The sequence below is a fragment of the Micropterus salmoides genome, unplaced genomic scaffold (assembly GCF_014851395.1).
Source record: "Micropterus salmoides isolate LMB-PRFRI ecotype aquatic unplaced genomic scaffold, ASM1485139v1 Ms_hic_scaffold_8, whole genome shotgun sequence".
Taxonomy (NCBI): domain Eukaryota; kingdom Metazoa; phylum Chordata; class Actinopteri; order Centrarchiformes; family Centrarchidae; genus Micropterus; species Micropterus salmoides.
In genome coordinates, this window is record NW_024044570.1 from 22,358,724 (window position 1) to 22,378,180 (window position 19,457).

At 40.3% G+C, this 19,457-nt stretch overlaps 2 protein-coding genes across 2 annotated transcripts; one reads left to right on the plus strand and one right to left on the minus strand.

The window, feature by feature from the left end:
• LOC119894385 (ubiquitin-conjugating enzyme E2 H-like) lies at positions 1-9,613 on the minus strand. Its single transcript, XM_038707097.1, has 7 exons — positions 9,313-9,613; positions 6,375-6,451; positions 6,097-6,171; positions 5,970-6,009; positions 5,476-5,528; positions 3,263-3,391; positions 1-2,504 (listed from the first exon to the last, which is right to left on the minus strand). Exons 1-7 carry the CDS (start codon positions 9,363-9,365, stop codon positions 2,380-2,382), a joined length of 552 nt encoding a protein of 183 aa, XP_038563025.1. The 5' UTR covers positions 9,366-9,613; the 3' UTR covers positions 1-2,379.
• Positions 9,614-13,568: 3,955 nt separating this feature from the next.
• LOC119894387 (kelch domain-containing protein 10-like) lies at positions 13,569-19,206 on the plus strand. Its single transcript, XM_038707099.1, has 10 exons — positions 13,569-13,803; positions 14,730-14,822; positions 15,112-15,333; positions 16,079-16,233; positions 16,380-16,528; positions 16,613-16,697; positions 16,791-16,857; positions 16,942-16,989; positions 17,077-17,216; positions 17,635-19,206. The coding sequence occupies exons 1-10, from the start codon at positions 13,722-13,724 to the stop codon at positions 17,842-17,844; spliced, it is 1,251 nt and encodes a 416-aa protein (XP_038563027.1). The 5' UTR covers positions 13,569-13,721; the 3' UTR covers positions 17,845-19,206.
• Positions 19,207-19,457: the final 251 nt, after the last annotated feature.

A 19,457-nucleotide genomic window follows, 5' to 3' on the forward strand; every position in this document is an offset into this window, starting at 1 on the left:
CTGACTTTTTTTGTTGTTTATTTCCTTCTTCAAGTTACAAGGGAAGCACATTTATTAATTTTTTGCTTTTTTAAAAATCAGGGATATCTTGACTTGTATCCTGGACATAGGGCTTAAAAGATAAAAAATAAAAACATTCAAACTAATTATAGGCGTCAAATATATGTCTCATTAATAATAAAAAATACATACATAATACACTGATGAATCCAGATAATGACAAACAAGGCTGGACAGTCTTGCAAATGACAACTGACAGTGACATCATGTAGTAGACCTACACCAACATATATTTGGTAATCAAGGCTAATTAGAGCCATTTTTACTCAGCTATTTATGAGATGACCTTTTTATGCCATGTCAAAAAAACATGCTAGTTTTACCAACCTATGTTAATTCTCAAAGGTAAACCCTCTTGCAAGACACAACTGAAGAGATCCTTATATCATTTTTTAAATGATAAAGGGATTATTAATTGAATTTTCGATTCTTATAAATTTTTCTCCAAACAAGAAAAAGCCCATTATGACGCTGATTCTAATTTTTGTTTCCTTCCAGAAATAACACATAATATAAACTGATGTGATGAGTGCATGTTACAAACATGCATTAAGTCTGCTTCACGTCTGCTCTAAAACGCAGACCAGCCTAACATCATGAAATTTAACAGTAAACCGTCACTGCTCTGTTAACGCCTCCTCTGCACAGGCGCCAAAAGGGGTAAACAAACAGGACACAAGCTTTTAAACCGTCCAGAAGAAGGAACCTGGGCCTGAATTTAAGTTTGACCTTATCTGAGATAGCCACTTGAGAGTTTCACACTCTGAGGAACATTATGCATTTGTCTTCTCACTTAACCTCAGTGTAAACTCTTCCAGTCTGAGGAGGAATGGGCTTCCTTTGTTTTTTTATGTGGAGATGTATAAACTAAGCTTGCAGATCTATTAGTTTTTGGTCCCACCATTTGGAGAACAGGCCATCAACGGCATGAAAACGTAAATGTGACAGTGTTGAATGGCTGAAATGAAGAGCACTTCTGTCTGACAATGTAAATGATCTTTTATGGAAACATTTGCATAAGAAGGGGTGGGGGGTGGGGGTGCAGGGGTGCAAAATGTCTTTGGAGGATTTGATTCAACAAAGACTCATCCCACAGACAAAGATGTATTAACTCTCCTCATCTTTACAGGACAAAAAGTCTTTTAAACTAGTGTGTTATATAAGTATTAAACCATACATTATGATAGGATTCACCACCCGCAAAAAAAGAAAAGAAACTAACTATCTCTACGCAAGTCAAACACCTATTATAGTTCCACACAAGCAATAGGCAAAGTTTAAAAGTTCAACAATTCAACAAGGACCTGGATAAACCCCACCCGTTTCACAGAGGCCCCGTGCACAGGTGTTCTCCCCATGTCTACAGCGTTACAGCTCCACAAAGCCCTACACAACTTTACTTCTGGGTCATGCCACAATATACAAAGATACTCAGAGAATGACAAACACTTTCCTAAAACGGAGAGGGGGGGGGGGGGGGTGCTGGAGAGGAGAAGGATCAGGATTGTGAACCTTCTCTTCTGCTGAGCATCAGGATTCAGTACAACACGGGTTATCAATACACCATGATTCTTCCTGGATTACATTCATGCATGCACACAGGAGCACGCGCGCACACACGCACATGCTGTGGCGTCATCACGGTTGATGCACTGGTTGTTCGATGGTGTGTGTTTGTGTGTGTGATGTGTCAGCGGGTTTGAACAGAGGGCAGTCCTGTCAGAGAGGTCGTCCGCAGCCACGCCAGTCTGCACACGAAAAAGACACACAGCTGTGCTGTGGCCCTTTTGGTGTTCAACTCCTCAGAAGTGATGGTTGTAATGACAACTCCTTGGGCCGGCGGTGTCCCACAAAAAACAGAAAGAAAGAAAGCTGACAGTTCAACAAAAATGCAAATCCACACTATTTTGAAGTTGAGACCGCTCAGAAATCATGGATTGTCATCCTGCAGTGCTTGAATAAAGACATGAAGAAAAAACAAAACTACAGTATGTCATGTCGTCATGCCTCCTGCGTTGGCACTGCTCAGGCTGGACTTGTCAAGCAGTGTGAAAGCCTCGATTTAAGCCACTAAAGATCATGGAAATGAATGATGCACTCCTTTCTGATCTACAGGCTCTTGGGGCAGGTGGTCGTGAATTCCTAAGTAAGGGTTAATATTCTGCAATATCATACTGCAAATCCTTGTGTAGCAATAAAAATCCTTGTGTTGCTGTAAAAAATTGTCTTGTTTAAATATGAATATAGTACTGAGTTTCTGCTCTTTAGGAAATGAGAGTCTGCTGTGAGGTGAAGGGGACGGGATCTCCCCCCCCTTCACTACAACTCCATGTCCTGAGCCTCGTCCTCTGAGAAGTCTGACATGGAGCTCTCAGATGAGGAGTCACCACCTCCTTCCTCCTGCTCCTTAAGAGCCTCCTCTGTGGCGTACTTCTGGATGTACTCTAAGACACACAAGAGGGGAGACAGACTGAGCACACGTGACATCCACAGCAACCTAGCAACAACACACGCTTGACCTGTGACTGAGACTGTAACATTCCTCAAATTAATGGAACAAACAGAAATGCCATATTGTTTTCAATTGTTTCAGGTTTGACAGGCGCTCTTTCCATCCCATTGCGTAAAAGTTTAAAAGGCACCCGACTGGAGAATTAGTACCAACAACTGTTTATCTTGGTGAACCAACTCCTAATATTTGCACCACAGTAGAGGATGGAAACACACATTATTTAAAATTTTCTTCTGCAGATTTTATAGTATGCGGTTAAATATTTGAGCTACATTTTGATGGTTTTTGGGCTACACGGCTGAAAGCTGTGGACCTTGAGTTGAGGTCATTTTGTCAACTGATGTTCTCACCAAGTCTGGTCCAAATGAGTAAAACTTCCAATTTTGTTGAAATATAACCTGTTTCCATTAACATTCCCATGTACACACACCTTGTTCTATGTTTAACACGTCATGTCAACACATGACAGAGACCCCGGATCTAAAGTATTAGAAATACAGGCTGTTATTTTGATTGCAAGTTGCAATCATTTCTGACATGGTTTATGATGAATCATTTTAAAGTGACTCCTTACTGCACAAGGGCTACATTTGATATTACCCAAATGCAGGTACATTGAGAGAAACGGGGATATCATAAAAATAACCAGACACGTTTTTTTTTTTTATCCCAACATCTCATCCACGCTACCTTTGATCTTGTGTTTATAATCCTCTGGCCGGTGCAGGTACATGGCAGCTGCATCACCGTTCAGAGGGTCGATAGGGTTGGGGTAGGCGAGCAGCTGAGGGAGGAACGACTCAAAGATGTTGGTGAGGTCTAGTGGATGTTGGGAGAAAGATTAGTCAGTACAGACAAGAACAACGCTCCAGAGAAATATCAGAAAGCTGCTCCAACACTGACTCATTCCAGCGTGTGTAGGTACACGATCCACTAGAGGTCTCTCTTGTGATGAAATGTTCAGTTCAAACAGCTGGATGGTTGTATTGTTTTTTTAGTTAGGTGTAATCAACCTCAGTAAAGACAGAAATCATCTAATTATACTGACATCTATAGTAACTTCAGCCTTGCTGTGTGTACACACAAATACTATGTTCTTTACTGAAAAACAGGAACACATTTACATCTAACACAGCAGCAGTTTCAGTGCTACCTTTGCATCTTCTCATGATGCATTCATGCCCAGTATTGAGCGTAGGTCATCTGTGTTTTGGCAGTGCTCAGAAACCATTACACAACTGCTCTGGTTATGTGTGTAAAGAGGAAGAACATAAGTCCTAAAATGAAAATATGCTTCAGTCTGTTAGTATAAGGTGCAAGTAAGGGAAAGATCCATGCCAATTGTGCATGTTTGACAGAAGCTAGCATCTCACACATATTTGTTTACATGAAAATTATTTTGGAAGTACATCCGTCTGTTTTGCTGTGTCTCTGATGCGTACTAAAGATTTTACAACTATTTTGTGCTTTTTTGTTTATCTAAAAATACCAACAGCTGCAGTTCAGGTTGTCTATCTGTTAACCTAAAACAACTTTCAGATACATAATTAAAGTACCCGATTATTATTTTTTCAATATAAATTCATTATCAAGTTGAAACTCACAATATGCAATATTGTGACAATCTGGTTTCAGTAACACTTTAACAAAACACTGCTTCAATCAAGGTACAAACAAGATTACTGACTGTATTCTTCCCTTTTTCCAACTGTTGCATCTTTTAGTCATCACTGCTAAATATTATTATCTATGCTAAATACTCATCACAACGGTGTCACACCACCCCCGCAACATACACAAATACTAATCAGGGTGTTTTCACATCCACAACACATATCTAAAAACAAACAAAGCTGTGGATCAAAAGAAAGAACAAATAAACTACAGCTGTGATGCAAGACCAATCGCTCCCTCCAGTCTTTAAAACCCTGATGCGTGTTCACCATTCTCTGTTTAGGGTCCTCTCAGGCCCCATCCAAACTACTGCGTTTTCATTTTAAAACAGAGATCTTTTGCTACGTTTGCACCTCCCATCCAGACTAAAACGACAGAAACAAAGAACTAAAACAGAGAAGTTTGAAAACGCTGCCCCGTTTTTCCATTTAAGACTCCGGGTAGCGTTTGCGACGGGCAAAAACGGAGGACTTTAGAAACAATGACACGGACACTCAACTTTGGCTCTCTGATTGAATCTTATTAGTCATGCAAAGCAGAAACACAATGCTACTGAGTTTTGATTTAGTATTTTTATTAAAATACTTGTACCGTGCAATAACACTTATAAGTTAGCCTACACTTGTACTGTGCATGTCGCAGTTTACTTTGCGACAACTCCCGGTCCGTTTTCTGCCGCCAAAGTCACTTTAAACTCCCGTGTTACATTCAGTATTAGTACCAGCTCATTATTGGTCCATGCAAAAAAAAATAAATTGGTGTAGTTCTTTGTCTGTGGTACTTTATTCTTTTGCCAAATCTTCTAGAACTACAGAATAGACCATCTGCTTCATGTTTACACCGGCATGCACATGTCCAGCGAATGTGAACGGCCACTAGCTTTGCGTTTTCACTTGTTTTAATGTAGACGCAGATCAACTACGATACGCAGCTAAAACGCTGGTGTGGACGGAGATCATATTCTTTTAAAACTCCATTTCAAACAAAAACAGAGTAGTGTGAATGGGGCTTCAGCCTCAGGACCTTGTTATCTATCAGTACATGACCTCAATACAAGCAGCAGTTATCACTCCAGTGTAAGCCGATTAACCCAAGACGCTGTGCCTCTGATACTGTACAGGTATAAGCTGCTCACTTTGTGTGGCTTTTTATTGACTATTACTGTCTTAACCAAGTGTCCGGCGAAACTACACAAAGCCGACACAACGAGAGCAGTGGCTGTGACCAACCATAGAGAGCTGTCCATGTCTGGTTGATGACATCTAAACACACGGTTCCCGACCTGAAAAAGACAAAACACTGTGAGCACAATGTCATGGCCTAGCAGAGGTTGTCAAAGCAAAGCAAAGGTGACCTGAACAAGAAAAAAAAAAGAAAAGGAAAAAACAAACACACACACACACACACACACACACACACACACACACACACACACACACACACACACACACACACACACACACACACACACACACACACACACACACACACACACACACACACACACACACACACACACACACATTTCCTGGATAGTGTGAATCATTTATTTTGTGCTAAACATATTAGGACATGCTTCATGCAACATTCACAATTATGAAATTATTTGTATGCAACTCTCAGGTTGCTGTCATAAAAATCAATTCACTCTTTGCCATGTTGACTGGTTAAATGAGCGCTGACTACTGCAGAGTGATATCTAAAATACTGCGGGGCTACTTACGCTTCATCAATGTTGGGATGAAAGATTTTGTTCATGAATCCTGTTTTAGAAAAAGAGGAAGCAGGTTTTAATCATAAGATTTAATATGGAGATTTCATGGCTTCACCGCAGTAGAACTATTTCATACCTATTGATGGTGATTTGAAGGGGTATTTATCTGGTAGGTCCACTCTGACTTTCCACACGCCTCCTTCATACGCCGCTGGGGAAAAAAGATAGATCAATCAATAAACACACTCCCAGACTAAAGCAGTGTCACACAAAACAATGTTTTCCACGATGTTAAAATGAAACTTACAAGGAACACTGACTGGATGCTGATTAAAGCTACAGTACATTGGTGAAATGCTGGTCAATGAGAGGGCGAATCAATGTGAAAATGGACAAATTTCAGGAGGCTCTTACTTCCAGGTGGTCCGTGGAACTTCACCACAAACTCATTGAGTCCGCTGAGGATGGTGACCTCATGCTTGCTTTCAATGCTGGCGGCAGGTTAAGGAAAAAGGGATGCCCAAAAAAAAATAAAAATAAAAATAAAACAAGCAACAGGAAGAGGCAGAGAATTCAAACACTGTTAAAGACAAGTTCAACAAAAACAAAACAAAAACAGGCCAAGCTGCTGCTGTCTGGTCAAACTGCCTTGTTCTCTCTCTGTGAACTTGACCACACTTGAGCAGAGGTCAGACATGGGATCAATAAAAAGAGCCACGGCAGTGAGATCAATACTGCAGGGTCAGAGAAACAAACAGGTCTCCTTAACAACAAAACAACCTGACACTCAGCTTGGGATAACAGCCCATCAATCATGAAGAGAGCTGTTAGTCACCACAAATTATTATTCTCTATAAACATAAAGGAAAAGAATCCTGATTGCTCAGACATCCGTGGAGGGTCTACCAGCTATCAAAAACGATGAGGCTCAAAGTAAAATGCATGAATGTACTGCATTCAGACTGATGGGAACTTTCATCTGTAGGTACAGCTGGAGAAGATGAAAGGTGACTTGGGTGGGGAAGATGTGTCATAATCACAGCGTGTGGTGACAACAAGAGACATGAGACACAGTCAACTGACAGAAAGGTCGAACATACTCATTCAACAACTGTGCGAGTCTGACACAATGACAGATGAATGAGGAAAACCCCACAGAAAACACACAAGAACCTGTCGCACCCTGTTTCATCATCTTGTCATAAATCCTTAAACACTTGATTAGCCTGATTACATAACTGTCAGGAGGCAAAAGAACGGCAAACATTTGGCAGAGAAGAAGGCTTAAAAAGCTGTCATTCAATAGGAAAAAGGCTTGAAACCCAATGACCAAGAAGACAGAGTAGCTCTTAAATGCGATCTGAGGCAATGGGTCCTATAAATAAGACCTGTTTTAAATGTAGACATGTGCAGTAAAAATGTGCGCACTGTCATCTATTTTCTAATATAAAGGAGAGGGGTTTTTTTTGTTTATTTTTCTTTAAACCAAATTCATCCACAGCATTGTGTTTGTCTGCTCTAATCCCATCTGTGAAATTGAACTGCACAAATGACTGCACAAAAAACTCTACTGATCTACATGACTGTAGATCCACAATCATCCCGGTGTTAAAAATGTTCCTCGTTATCACCATGCAGCACTGCCTTTATATACTAAAAGGACAAAAAAACATTTAAGAATACCATTTGAGCTGGGCATCACTAAATGTATCTGTACTTGAGCATGTTACATGTAGTTCCCGGCAGAACCACATGTATATTATAGCTCTCAAGTAAAGGTTAATTAATTAATTAGGTTCAATGACCGGTCATTATAGAGATTAAATAAAACATTTAACTGGCATGAATAAAGGGAAGTATTACATTATGAAATTGCTACAAGTGAATAAACACTGATAAAACTTTAAAAAATCCACAAAAATACATGTTTGTGTGTATTAGGTCAAATTATCTATTTTCAAATGGATTGTGTCTAAGTCTAAAAAAGGTTTTAACTCAAACTTTCTAAAAAAATATAATAATAATCTCACAACAACTAATTGATTAATTTGATCTCAGCACAAGTTGTCTATCTATTCTAAGAGCCTGTTTCCTGTTGAGGTATAGCCCTGTCCTCTGCCATGGACTGGATGTTCCCAGCCCCCCCACCCCTGCATGTGTCCCCATGCAGCATGCTTGTTGTTCCTCGATCAGCTGTGTGAAGCCCCGCCCTCTACCGTGTTCCGGATGGTAACAGGCTGACCAATCAGAGAGCAGCATCTAGCTGCAGGACAAAAACAAAACAATTCAACTCACGCCGTCAGAAACCCTTTCATGCAAACTTCAGCTGATACCAAGCAATTAGCAATAACAGAAAAAAAGACCTTCGACGATTATTTATTACAAGACGACGACAGCAGTAAACAAATTAAAACATGATGTGACATAACACTTCAAAGAGAGTCAAGTTATTGAGAATAAATTATAATTAAAGGATATACATCCATTCACTTTGTTCTCCCCCATTTAGCATCGTTAAACTGAGATAAGATTAAATTTAGGCTTCATCATTTTTACTGTATAGTTTGTGGTTAACACGCATGTAACTATAAATACAATTTATGTCTCCAGTGTTCATGCTTTTTTTTATATTTGGGAAATACTATAAAAGGCACAAAAGATCTAAATCAGTATTTTCCTGTTCTCTGACGTCAATGAATGTAGTTAGCTGTCGACTTTGCATTTGTCAAAGATCGTCTCTGTTCCGCTACATCGACCTTATTTGTTCTCTTTTGCTGATAGCATGCTAAACAGCTAGCTAGCTAGCTAGCTTGACGTTAATGTCACCAAAAAAATCACGCAAAAATAAATGTGTCTTTCCGAAGAAGCGTTCCCAAAATGTAAAAAAGTCCTCGCTAATCCTTCACATTGTGTTGTCAGTCCGATGGGACCGAATATTGTTGGCTAACATGCTAACTTATCGCCTCCAAGCTAAGGCTAACAATGTTCAAAGCGAACACATAGCTTTATACATATTGCGACAGATCTCCAATGCTAATGTGTTAGCAAGCTAACGATGGCTAACAGGCGAGTGAGTTCACACAAACAAACCATGTATGTGTAGCTCCCTCGCCATTCTGCTAACTTAACAGCGAGCTAGCTAAGAAACAAAGATAACCATACACACACACTTTTTACAACATCTATTAACCTCACATAGCTAAGTAGAATATACTATTTACATAATTACAGCAGCCATCCGGAACAAACGCTGTAATTAAACCACATTAGAGAGCTGACACTGGTTATGAAACAAAACGATCCTCTTTGACTTGGCTAGTATTTGGGCTTGTTTATGTTCTGGAAAGGATACAGTTTCACCACGTCGGTATCCATTCGTCTCTTGCCCGGACTTGGAGACGACATTTTTGTATTCCTTTTCAGAAGTGATCTAAAAATACTGCGGTGATGAGGCAACCTCAACCTTTCAGATTGAAAATACCTACAAGCCCTCGGGACTGTATCAGCAGCCTTCCCACAATGTCCATAAACAAGATCCTAGCTGCAACATAGCCCACTTTTTTCTCCCCTCAGTAGATCTTCAGTGTTTCCCTGACCAGCTCTGCCTAGTTGAGTCCTGTCCTGAAGACTCCCTCTGCCCGTGACATCAACCTCCAGCGACCAGACCGAGGAGAGGAGGGGCTCAGGTGTAGAAATACACTCCACAGAGCACAACTACACGGTTAGTGCTACTCCTGTCTGTGAATAAAAGTGCTGGGAGCATTTCCTGCGAAGAGTGAAGTCGACATTTAAGTATATAATTAACGTATGACTTGTTATTTTTGTGTGTGAGGAGGTTTTAGTGCTTAAAAGATGACGTGTATGTATGCCTATCATGTCTACATCTATGATGAAATTTGCCTATTGGATGGCTGGAGCTAGCACTGTAGGCCAAAGTTGTGTTTCTTCACAGGCAGTGTCGAAGTATGATATGGATTATAAATAGTTTTAGCCTCTCATCCCACACATTAAAAAAACAATGCAGTTCCAATACAATATTCCTGCAATCAATCATACTTTCATGAAGGTTATAAACTGTTTGTTTAATTATATTGCTTATACTGAAATATGTTTCTAATATTTAGGTTCTCCTTAGATATATGCAATTAAAAGCATTCCCCACATCTGAAGTAAAAGAAGAAGAAAAAATCATTTACAAAAACTAAATTACACTCAGCCCCTTCCAGAAATTTTAGGCAACAATTTACAATAAGTAAATTTAAAAAAGTGCAATCTCCTTTAAAACTGCAGGTGTATTGGTATTGTTGTAGTTACTATTATTACTTCTGTCTGCTCTACATATGACACTTACCCCATGCTGTTGTGTCCTGGAGGAGATCCCCCACTTCTAAACCAAGTCAAGGGTGTAAAGACAGAGGACGACATAAGTTGTACAGACTGTAAAGCCCTTTGAGGCATATTTGTGATGGTGGATTAAACATAACATTGGCTTGTCATTGTTAATGAAATACATGATGAGGTAAGCTTGTTAATACATTGTCTTTATAATAGAAAAAATAAGACTTCCGTTTTTCCAAAATATATATTTTCCAGAGGACTACTGTCAAGTAGAACGAAAGACAGTATTTAAATAGTTTACACTCACTGAACTCTGCAATAGCATCTGAAATCCTGCAATGATGTCTGCAATAGTGTAAGTGTAAACACATGAGATGTATGACAAATTCACATAAGCCTTGAGAGTCTCACATGACCTGAGATGGTTCTTGGTGGTCAATGAGACCCTTGCTTGTCATAAGATGACAACCGCAAGTACAGTACCAAAAGCTTTGTTTTGCTGATTTCCATGTTAGAAATCACATTAAACCTCTAAACTGTGTTCCTCCATCCATGTGGAGCCAAGAGCGGAGCCATCGATGTGACGAAAACAAAATGTCTGTCACAGCTGTGTGTCAAATGACACTCATGATGAAGTTATCTACATCTGATTATGTAAAGCTCTGTGTTTGTCTGGTGCCTTTGAAATGGTATCACCATTCTTAGCGTCTGTGCACCACATTGCTCACCCCTTATTTCATAGATATGATGACATAGGTCTCAGTTAATGAAACTATGACACACGTCATGTAACTTGACTCTAAACCTGTAAAGACACTGAAAACCTCTGGTATTACATCCCCCTAAAGTTTGATTTTCAGGTACGCTGTGATGAGATTATCATGGAAACTGTATGTTGCTGAGCTGGTGAGGGATTAAGCAAATAATTGAGTTACAACAAACCTCTGTCTTTGAAGAATTTATTAATAAAAGAGAATAAACAGAAGTACTAAAACCCATATACAGCTGGTCCAGAGACCTGCTGCCTAGGGTAGCTTCAGGTGCCTGGCCCCGAGCAAAGGGATGCATAATCATTTACACAGTCTAGGTTTCTATGTTTTGGGGAACAGAGATCCTCTCCCGGCCTTGAAGGAAAATTCAAGGAGAGGAGAGAACAACAAGAGGGGAAAAACACTAAACAATCTCACAGCTCTGACCTAAACTAAACCCTACATATGTGAACAGACTAATATAATGAGTATAATAATAAGGAAAGGTTAATATTGAGAGAAAAGGTTAAGGTATAAAAACAGTATAAAAAACACAGTACATATAAGACATAAACAATGACAGTAATAATAAAGATTAAATGTAAGAGGAAACAATTTTCTGCTATAACAGAGATGTTGTTGCATGGATGGTTATAATGGACAAAACCAAGACAGGACAGATTTGTGCAAAACATGTTTTGGGTCCAAAGTGTTGATTTTGTGTGAAACTTGTGTGAAAAGGCTTCTGGTAAAATCTTTTTTCTAATCTGACCTGTCAGGTTCTCAAAGGCTGTTAAATATGATGCTTGGCGCCAACGTTAGTGCACTCTCCGTGACTACAGATGCATAATTTCTAATGACCTTCCATGTCCATACAGTACAACAGCACATTGTTAAGCCTCTCTCACATGGCAGGTTTAACCAGCATAGTTCAGAATAATTTGGTTATCTATTGAAATCTCTTCATGCGCAACAAACAAAAAGCATGAATATAGTGCCTCTCCCAGTTAGACTAATCACTTTAGATGAGATGGTATCACGTGCTGCTCTCCATGAATCTATGAGAAGATCACTGGAAGGAACAGAAAGTTAACAACTCATCTCCCGTTTAATCTCATTAAACACAGCTTCACTTCATAGACTGGCTTAATTTCCTACCTGATGTTACATTAAAGTTCTTCCAGCTTACAAATAACCTATGAAAACTGTGGGTTGACATCTCAGCCACCCGTTAAAGTCAGAAAAAAACATGGTGGATACTTTATTGTAACACCCAGGGTATTTTGCATGTATGTATTAATGTTAAACCTTAACATGGCTGTATGTACATTACACTTTCGTATAATGTTAGGAGTGTGAGCTGCAGAGAAATACCACTGAAAAAGACAAACAAAAGAGTGTGTTTGATTCAATCATTTCATGATCATTATCTGCTCCTCGACAGTCACTGCAGCTGCTCACAGGATTGATCTGTTTGTTGTGTTTTGCTCCTTCAGCCTATCCCACTGAGCTTCAAATCTAGATGTCAGCAAAGTAACCCCCGAAGATCTGGGGTAAAGGTTGACTCTTGGTTCAGTTGATTGAGAGGAGTCACTACACCCACTTGTTTCTCTCCAAGTAGCTAAACAGATGTCTGTCATCTAAGCTGTACAGTAAATCTAGTTTATCTTGCAAGCAGTTAAGTAAGGAAGTCTTCTTTTAACAGGTCACTATAGATCTTCAAACATTTTGGTGGAGACTGTATATCTTGATTTACATTAAGGCCATAGTCAGCCTGTGACTCTAAACTCAATAGCTTAGAGACAAAATTGTGGCTTTTCATGTGATAAAACATCAGCATTTCCACTGAGTTTGATCCCTATAGTTCATTTTACTTCATGCTGGGATAGGCCACATATCTTGTAAAATAGACATAAGATTAATTTATCAATGATAATCACTTAGGTACATTTTTCTAGCACAAATGCCAAACATTAAATGGTCACAGCTCCTTAGAGAATTTGTTTTCCGTCTTTGTCTAATGAGGTTGTACATTTCATATTTTTGGATTTCAAACTGTTAGGTGGACAAAAGCAGAATACTCTGTTCCTTCTGTCTTTTACTTGTTAGAATGTAAAGCTTTTCATGTGCAGCTATATTTGACCTGTTCTCTACATAGATTGCACACACTGTGATCTAAAACTGCAGTGGTGATGCAGTGTTTAGCACTGTGGCCTAACAGCAAGAAGGATCCCACGCCTGGCTGGGGGAGTTTGTAGATGGGTCAGTGTGTTATTTCTCTGGGTGCTCTGGTCTCCAGGACTCTAATGCGCTTAAGTGTGAATGTGAGCGTGAATGGTTGTTTGTCTCTCTGTGTCAGACCTGGCGCGCCTGGTACCCATGGCCCTTTGCCTCCATCTTGCCCAGTGGATCATTGACTGTAAGGATGGATGCCGTTTTTCTGAACTATGTAAACATCAGCATGTGACTCTTGAACGCGACATGAAGGGCCCCCTCCTCTGATTGGTCAGCCCAGGCCAGCTGGCTGTGACGCTGCAGGCAGCAGCAGGTGTGGACGGTCGGTACTGTTATTTCTTTATTTTGGTGTGATTGTTGGAGCTTGCAGTCTCATGCCACTACGCTAGGTCAGACTGAAGCGGGTTCTTGTCCAGGTCTGGGTGTGAACCCCGTCGAGATGTCTTCGGCCGAACACGCAACCTTAAGTCAGCTCAATACGTTTGAGAAACTGTCGTGGAGGCCCTCGGTCCGCGACTCAGGTTTGTAAACAAAACCAACTGCTCTGCAAGTCAGCAAAGCAAACAGTGAACTAAAGCTTAGTCCAAGTAACGTAACTCAGCGTTGGTTTTGTCTTGTATATACCAGGATACTCGTTTGTCTTTGTTTTGACTGAGTTAGCGATACGATGTTTCACCGCTGCAGCACCCTTGCCAGACCTGCTAGCTAACGTTGCTACGGAAGCTAGCAGACATTTGTGAGTGAATGAACACCCAGCAGGCTTTCTGTGCCGCTACTGTAATTATTGTTTTCTTTAAAAAGGGATTCGCATGTTAGAGACTGGGGTGCAAGCATTGGCTTCATAGTTACAGGTATGACACCAAAATGTGTGACCTATCAGGTTCAGTGACCCAAATGGCAAGTTAAGCGCCAGAGGCTTTGTTGACGATGTGAAGCGGTTGCAGTTTGGTTGGGTTTAGGTACTAAAAGTACTTGGTTATGGTTAGGAAAACATCGTCGTTTGGGTGTAGTCACAGAATCTGATAGGTCACACATTTTGGTGTTACAGCGGCCCGGCTGACAACAGAGGATACCTGTTAACGTTACCTCGCTGATACGCAATGTAGAAAACATCCTACTTACTGTATATACAAGTTAAATTCTGCATGCTGGTTGTGTCAAGTGGAATTAAACCCAGACAGAAAAGACATTTGACATAACCATTAACAATAAGCGAAATAAAAATGTTGAAATGGAGACTAAAACAGTCACTATTAACTTCAAACCAGGGTCAAGAGTCTTAGTGGTGTCTCCTACTACTATAACTTTCAAAAATGGCTTTATGGCAGATTTTTTTTTTTTAAAAGGTCAAATCTCTGATTTTAGCAGCAGTAGTAGTGGTATTAGTGAGTTAACCGCACCCCTCTCTCTTTCTCTTTCTTTTCACTTGTTGTATGGTGATTGACAGGCTCCAAGAAGCGGGCACGGTGGCTTCAGGCTCGGCGCATCTTCTCCCCTTCCTGCCCCAACCTGCGGATCCCCAACAGGTTCCTGAGAGAAGGTGCTGAAAGTGCATGACCTCCACATCAGACTGTTTTTACCTCCGATAAGGAGACAACTGTCTGATAAAGTGACTCAGTGGTCCGACCTCTGTAACATGCATACTGTATAATGCTATTTCTTTCATGTACAGTATTTGTAGGTAAAGAAAACAAGCCTACATTTAGTGAGGACACCATGCTATATGTTGTCTAATTTTTAATTATTAAATAAATAAAACATGCTCTTTGGTTTCCATTTACACCAGTGACTGAAATATTCTGTCTATCTTGAACTGATGCCTCCCACAGGACACTGTGTACCTCCCGCCCGGAGCGGACACCGCTGTGTTGCAGACAGCGCCAACCTGTATGTGTTTGGAGGCTACAATCCAGACTTTGAGGAGGCAGGCGGGTCAGAGAATGATGACTACCCTCTTTTCAGAGAGCTTTGGCGGTTTCATTTTGCCACAGCCACCTGGCAGCAGGTCCGCACAGAAGGCTACATGCCCACAGAGTTGGCCTCTATGTCAGGTAAGGTCTGATGTGCTGCCCTTCATTTTATCACAGTTACACCCCCAGCACACCAGCTACTGGTCTGTTGACCGCTAGTAGGACTATGGAATGACTGTGTTTGAGTGAGACACCATTTTGTTTGCTCTCATGCACATGCACAAGGACACGTTGGCACACAGGTGACACAATACAATACACATTCCTGCCAATGGTTTCACGCTTTGCCACTGATCTACACGGGTAAGTAATGCACTGAGAAACATTGTGCCAACAAAGGCAGGGAAGAGGAAGACTGCTAATTGGTAAACATGGATTAAACAGTGCTGGTTTTCAAACTTTTAAGAAGTCGGCTTTTAAAATGTTTTTTATTAGGAAGCAAATGCATTCAACAGGATGGTTAAAGCTCAAGCATACACACATTGAGTTTTGGTGAGTAACACTGAATTTAAACAGAAGGGAAACTACACAGGACGCCTTTTATGCAAGCTGTCCGACACACTGCAAACACTTGTGTATCCAGATTAGTCAACTTTCTGCAGTAACCTGATTTCTTCATTGAATTAATGCAAAATTTACACTGTCTTAGTTTGTTCTGATGAATGAGCCCTTTGCTATGGCAAAAAGAAAAAAACATTAGCAGAACTTTTGTTTTGTCAGTTTGTGGTCTGGTCAGAGACCGAAACAGTCCAGTATGTAGATTTGAACCAACCTTATTGGGGATACTAAGCAAGAATGAAACTGTACTGATGTTTGTCTCTCTCAGCTGTTTTACACGGCAACAACCTGCTTGTGTTTGGTGGCACTGGGATTCCATTCGGTGAAAACAACGGCAACGACGTCCATGTTTGCAATGTTCAGTACAAACGATGGAAGCTGCTCAACTGCAGAGGGAAGAAACCAAACAAGATCTATGGACAGGTAACAGTGTTTGTTTTTTATATCTATCTATTTATCTGTCGTCTTTTAAATGTTGTTCTGTGTCACCATTTATTCATAACTCTTTGATTACAGTATACAGCTGTGTATTCCACCAACAAACATCTCTCAGCATTCTCCATTTCCAGGCGATGGTCATCATAAATGGCTACCTCTATGTGTTTGGAGGGACAACGGGCTACCTTTACAGCACTGACCTGCACAGGCTGGACCTGACCACCAGAGAGTGGACCCACCTCAAACCCAACAACACACCTTCAGATCTACCTGAGGAGAGGTCAGACGTAGTTGCAGTGACTGCAGAATGTGTGACCTCCCCAAAGTATTTATTTAAATAGCCTGATAATGATGATTTTTACAGGTACAGACATGAACTAGCTCATGATGGACAGAGAATATACATATTAGGTGGTGGGACGTCCTGGACATCATATCCCCTGCACAAGGTGAGAGGAACGGGCGCACAGACAAAAACTGAAAAAAAAAAACAGTGTGTTGCTCCTTCATTTGATCTATTTTAAACTATTTGTCTTTATCAGATTCACGCATATAACTTGGAGACAAATTACTGGGAGGAAATAGTCACCAAACCTCATGAAAAAATAGGTTTGTGATCCATGTTTAGATTTTTTTGCCAAATATAAGATTTGAAGACCGCACATTGAATTTACTTTGTCTTCATCATGACAGGATATCCTGCTGCCCGCCGCTGTCACAGCTGTGTGCAGGTCAAAAATGGTAAGGAGTATTTTTATTATTCGTATTATCTGGACAGACCTATGTTTTTGTTTGTTTAACCAAGTCTCGCTCTGTTTCTACCTCCAGAGGTGTTTATATGTGGGGGTTATAATGGAGAGTTGATCCTATCTGACCTGTGGAAGATCAACCTGCAAACTTTCCAGTGGATCAAGCTGCCTGCTGTCATGCCAGAGCCAGCCTACTTTCACTGTGCTGCAGTCACTCCGGTTAGTCAAATATTCATTCACAGATCTCTAGATCTAACTTGGTCGGCAGATTTCTCTTCTGCTCTGAGTGAGAAAAGAAATCTACAAAGAGTTAGTTTAATTCTTAAAGAATCTTGATCATTTGTTTCTATTAACTGGTTGTTTAGTCTATGAAATGTCGTGAAAAATGTCCACAATTACAATTTCCCAGAGCTCAAGGAGACATCTTTTAAATGTTTTTTTTTCTGACTAATAGCCCAAATACCAGAGAGATTCACTTTACAATGATTTAAACCAGAGAAAAGGTGCAGGTCCTCACAGTGGTAATGCTAAAACTTTTGCTTAAAAAACAACTCAATTTTATGTTGCTTGACTAACTGAACAATCTTAAGACTAAATTGTTGCAGCTCAAATTTCTGCCGCTGTTCCCCTCCTTCAGGCTGGCTGCATGTACGTCCACGGCGGTGTTGTCAACATGTCTGGGAATAGGAGGACTGGCTCGCTGTACAAAGTGTGGCTGGTGGTACCCAGCCTGCTGGAACTGACCTGGGAGAAACTGCTGAAAACTTTCCCTCACGTAGCCCAGCTGTCCACGCTTCAACTGCTCAGCCTGGGACTGACACACACACTAATTCAGCGGCTCAAGTAGACAGAGCACACAGACTGAAGGAAGCGGTATGTGATGCAGCAGCACTGTCACTAAAATCACTGAAAACTTGACAAAAAAGTTCTCAAGGGGGCAAAGAAAGTGTGATGCTGTCATGTGGTTTATGAAAAAAAACTGAACTTTAGTCTTTATGTAAATGTGTGTGTGTGTGTGTATTTTTATTTTTTAATGCCAAGTGCAATGTTTTGAGTCTCTCTGTATGTGTGTAAGATTTGAGTTTGCACGCAGCAGAGGCCATGCATCAGTGTGGACTCCTTGATCTTGTCATTTTGGGTCAACTATACAGTGCACTCCTCCAATTTTAAATTATAATTTTTTAACCACATTTCACTGTCACAGAAACTTGTGAAGCATGAGCAGGAAGAGTTAAATGTCCTCTTCTTGAAAGCTAAATGAATGTTGCTTGTGCTAGTGTACTTTTATCTTCCATTCAGAGGCAGAGATCAGCTTGTTTCACTACTGCTGAAATGACGACCCGTTGCACGCTGCTGCTACGCACACTGAGACCTAGGTTAGATCAGTAATTAATGTCAAAACTGTGCTGACGTAAACTTAATTTCCATTTAGTTGGTTAGAAATCGGCCAGATCCTCTGTGAAGAGGCAGGCTGCTGATAAAGCATAGACGCGTTATAACTGTGATACCTCTTTTAACGGTCCAATTAGGTCAAATATTTAAGGAATCATGTTTTAGCCTTGAGGATGTTGAGTTCTACTGGTCAAATTGAAAATCTTCCCCTCGCTGATCACATTAGGCCTTTTGAGCAGATGAAAACCCAAAAGCCATTTTAAAACATCTGCAACATAGCATCACTGTGAATCTTCCTGTGCCTCTTGTTTAGTTAGAAATTTATTTATACTATGCTACTAACTATAGCTCCACAGTGATTCTACATCCTTTTTATTTTTTTTTATTTTAATATTTTCATTCAGTGCCTTCTGACTTCCCAAGATATCGCACATCGTTTTTATGTTTCCTTCCATATATCTATCTTTATAAGATTTTCATTACTCTCTGAACTGTGTACGTTTCCTTTTCCCCCATGTGATTTACCTGGTGCTCTCCACATGGGCCTATTGCTGCTGAACCTTTCTGCTCATGATTTAATCAGGAGATGCTGCTTGCAGCTAAAGATTTTTCATTAACTTAAATCCACATTTTTTTAAAGCTATTTATTTTAATCACTGTGCTGATGTTTTTTGTTACAAAACCTTCAGTTGTAGCAGAACACGTTGCTACATTTCTCTTTCACCTGGTTTTATTGTCACTTTGTTGCCCACTTTATGCCTAAACTCCATTAAAACCTCTTTTATACTATAACATAGGCTGTACTGTAAATATTAGAGAAGTATTGCTATGGTACTTTGAAAAACAAGTCCCACAGGACTTTTTTAAACTAGTAACAATGTAGAGTATGTAAGGCGTACTCAGGATTGTAAATACTGTGATCAGACTCGGTCTATCGAGCTCCGCAAACATTCACCATCTCCAAAATGTCTTCGGTACGCCGAGAAGACTTTGAACACAAATCTTTTGCGGTTACTATGGACTGAGAATTTGGGTTTTATTTCACACTTTCACTGCAACTGTGTTGGT

Excerpts from the sequence above, each read along its gene's own strand:
- LOC119894385 (XM_038707097.1), bottom strand. The coding sequence starts at position 9,365 with ATGTCGTCTCCAAGTCCGGGCAAGAGACGAATGGATACCGACGTGGTG. Across the intron at positions 6,452-9,312 it reads GATACCGACGTGGTGAAACT|CATTGAAAGCAAGCATGAGG; the intron begins GTATCCTTTCCA and ends ACCTGCCGCCAG. Across the intron at positions 5,529-5,969 it reads CATCCCAACATTGATGAAGC|GTCGGGAACCGTGTGTTTAG; the intron begins GTAAGTAGCCCC and ends TGTCTTTTTCAG.
- LOC119894387 (XM_038707099.1), top strand. The coding sequence starts at position 13,722 with ATGTCTTCGGCCGAACACGCAACCTTAAGTCAGCTCAATACGTTTGAG. Across the intron at positions 16,529-16,612 it reads TCAGATCTACCTGAGGAGAG|GTACAGACATGAACTAGCTC; the intron begins GTCAGACGTAGT and ends TGATTTTTACAG. Across the intron at positions 17,217-17,634 it reads ACTGTGCTGCAGTCACTCCG|GCTGGCTGCATGTACGTCCA; the intron begins GTTAGTCAAATA and ends CCCCTCCTTCAG.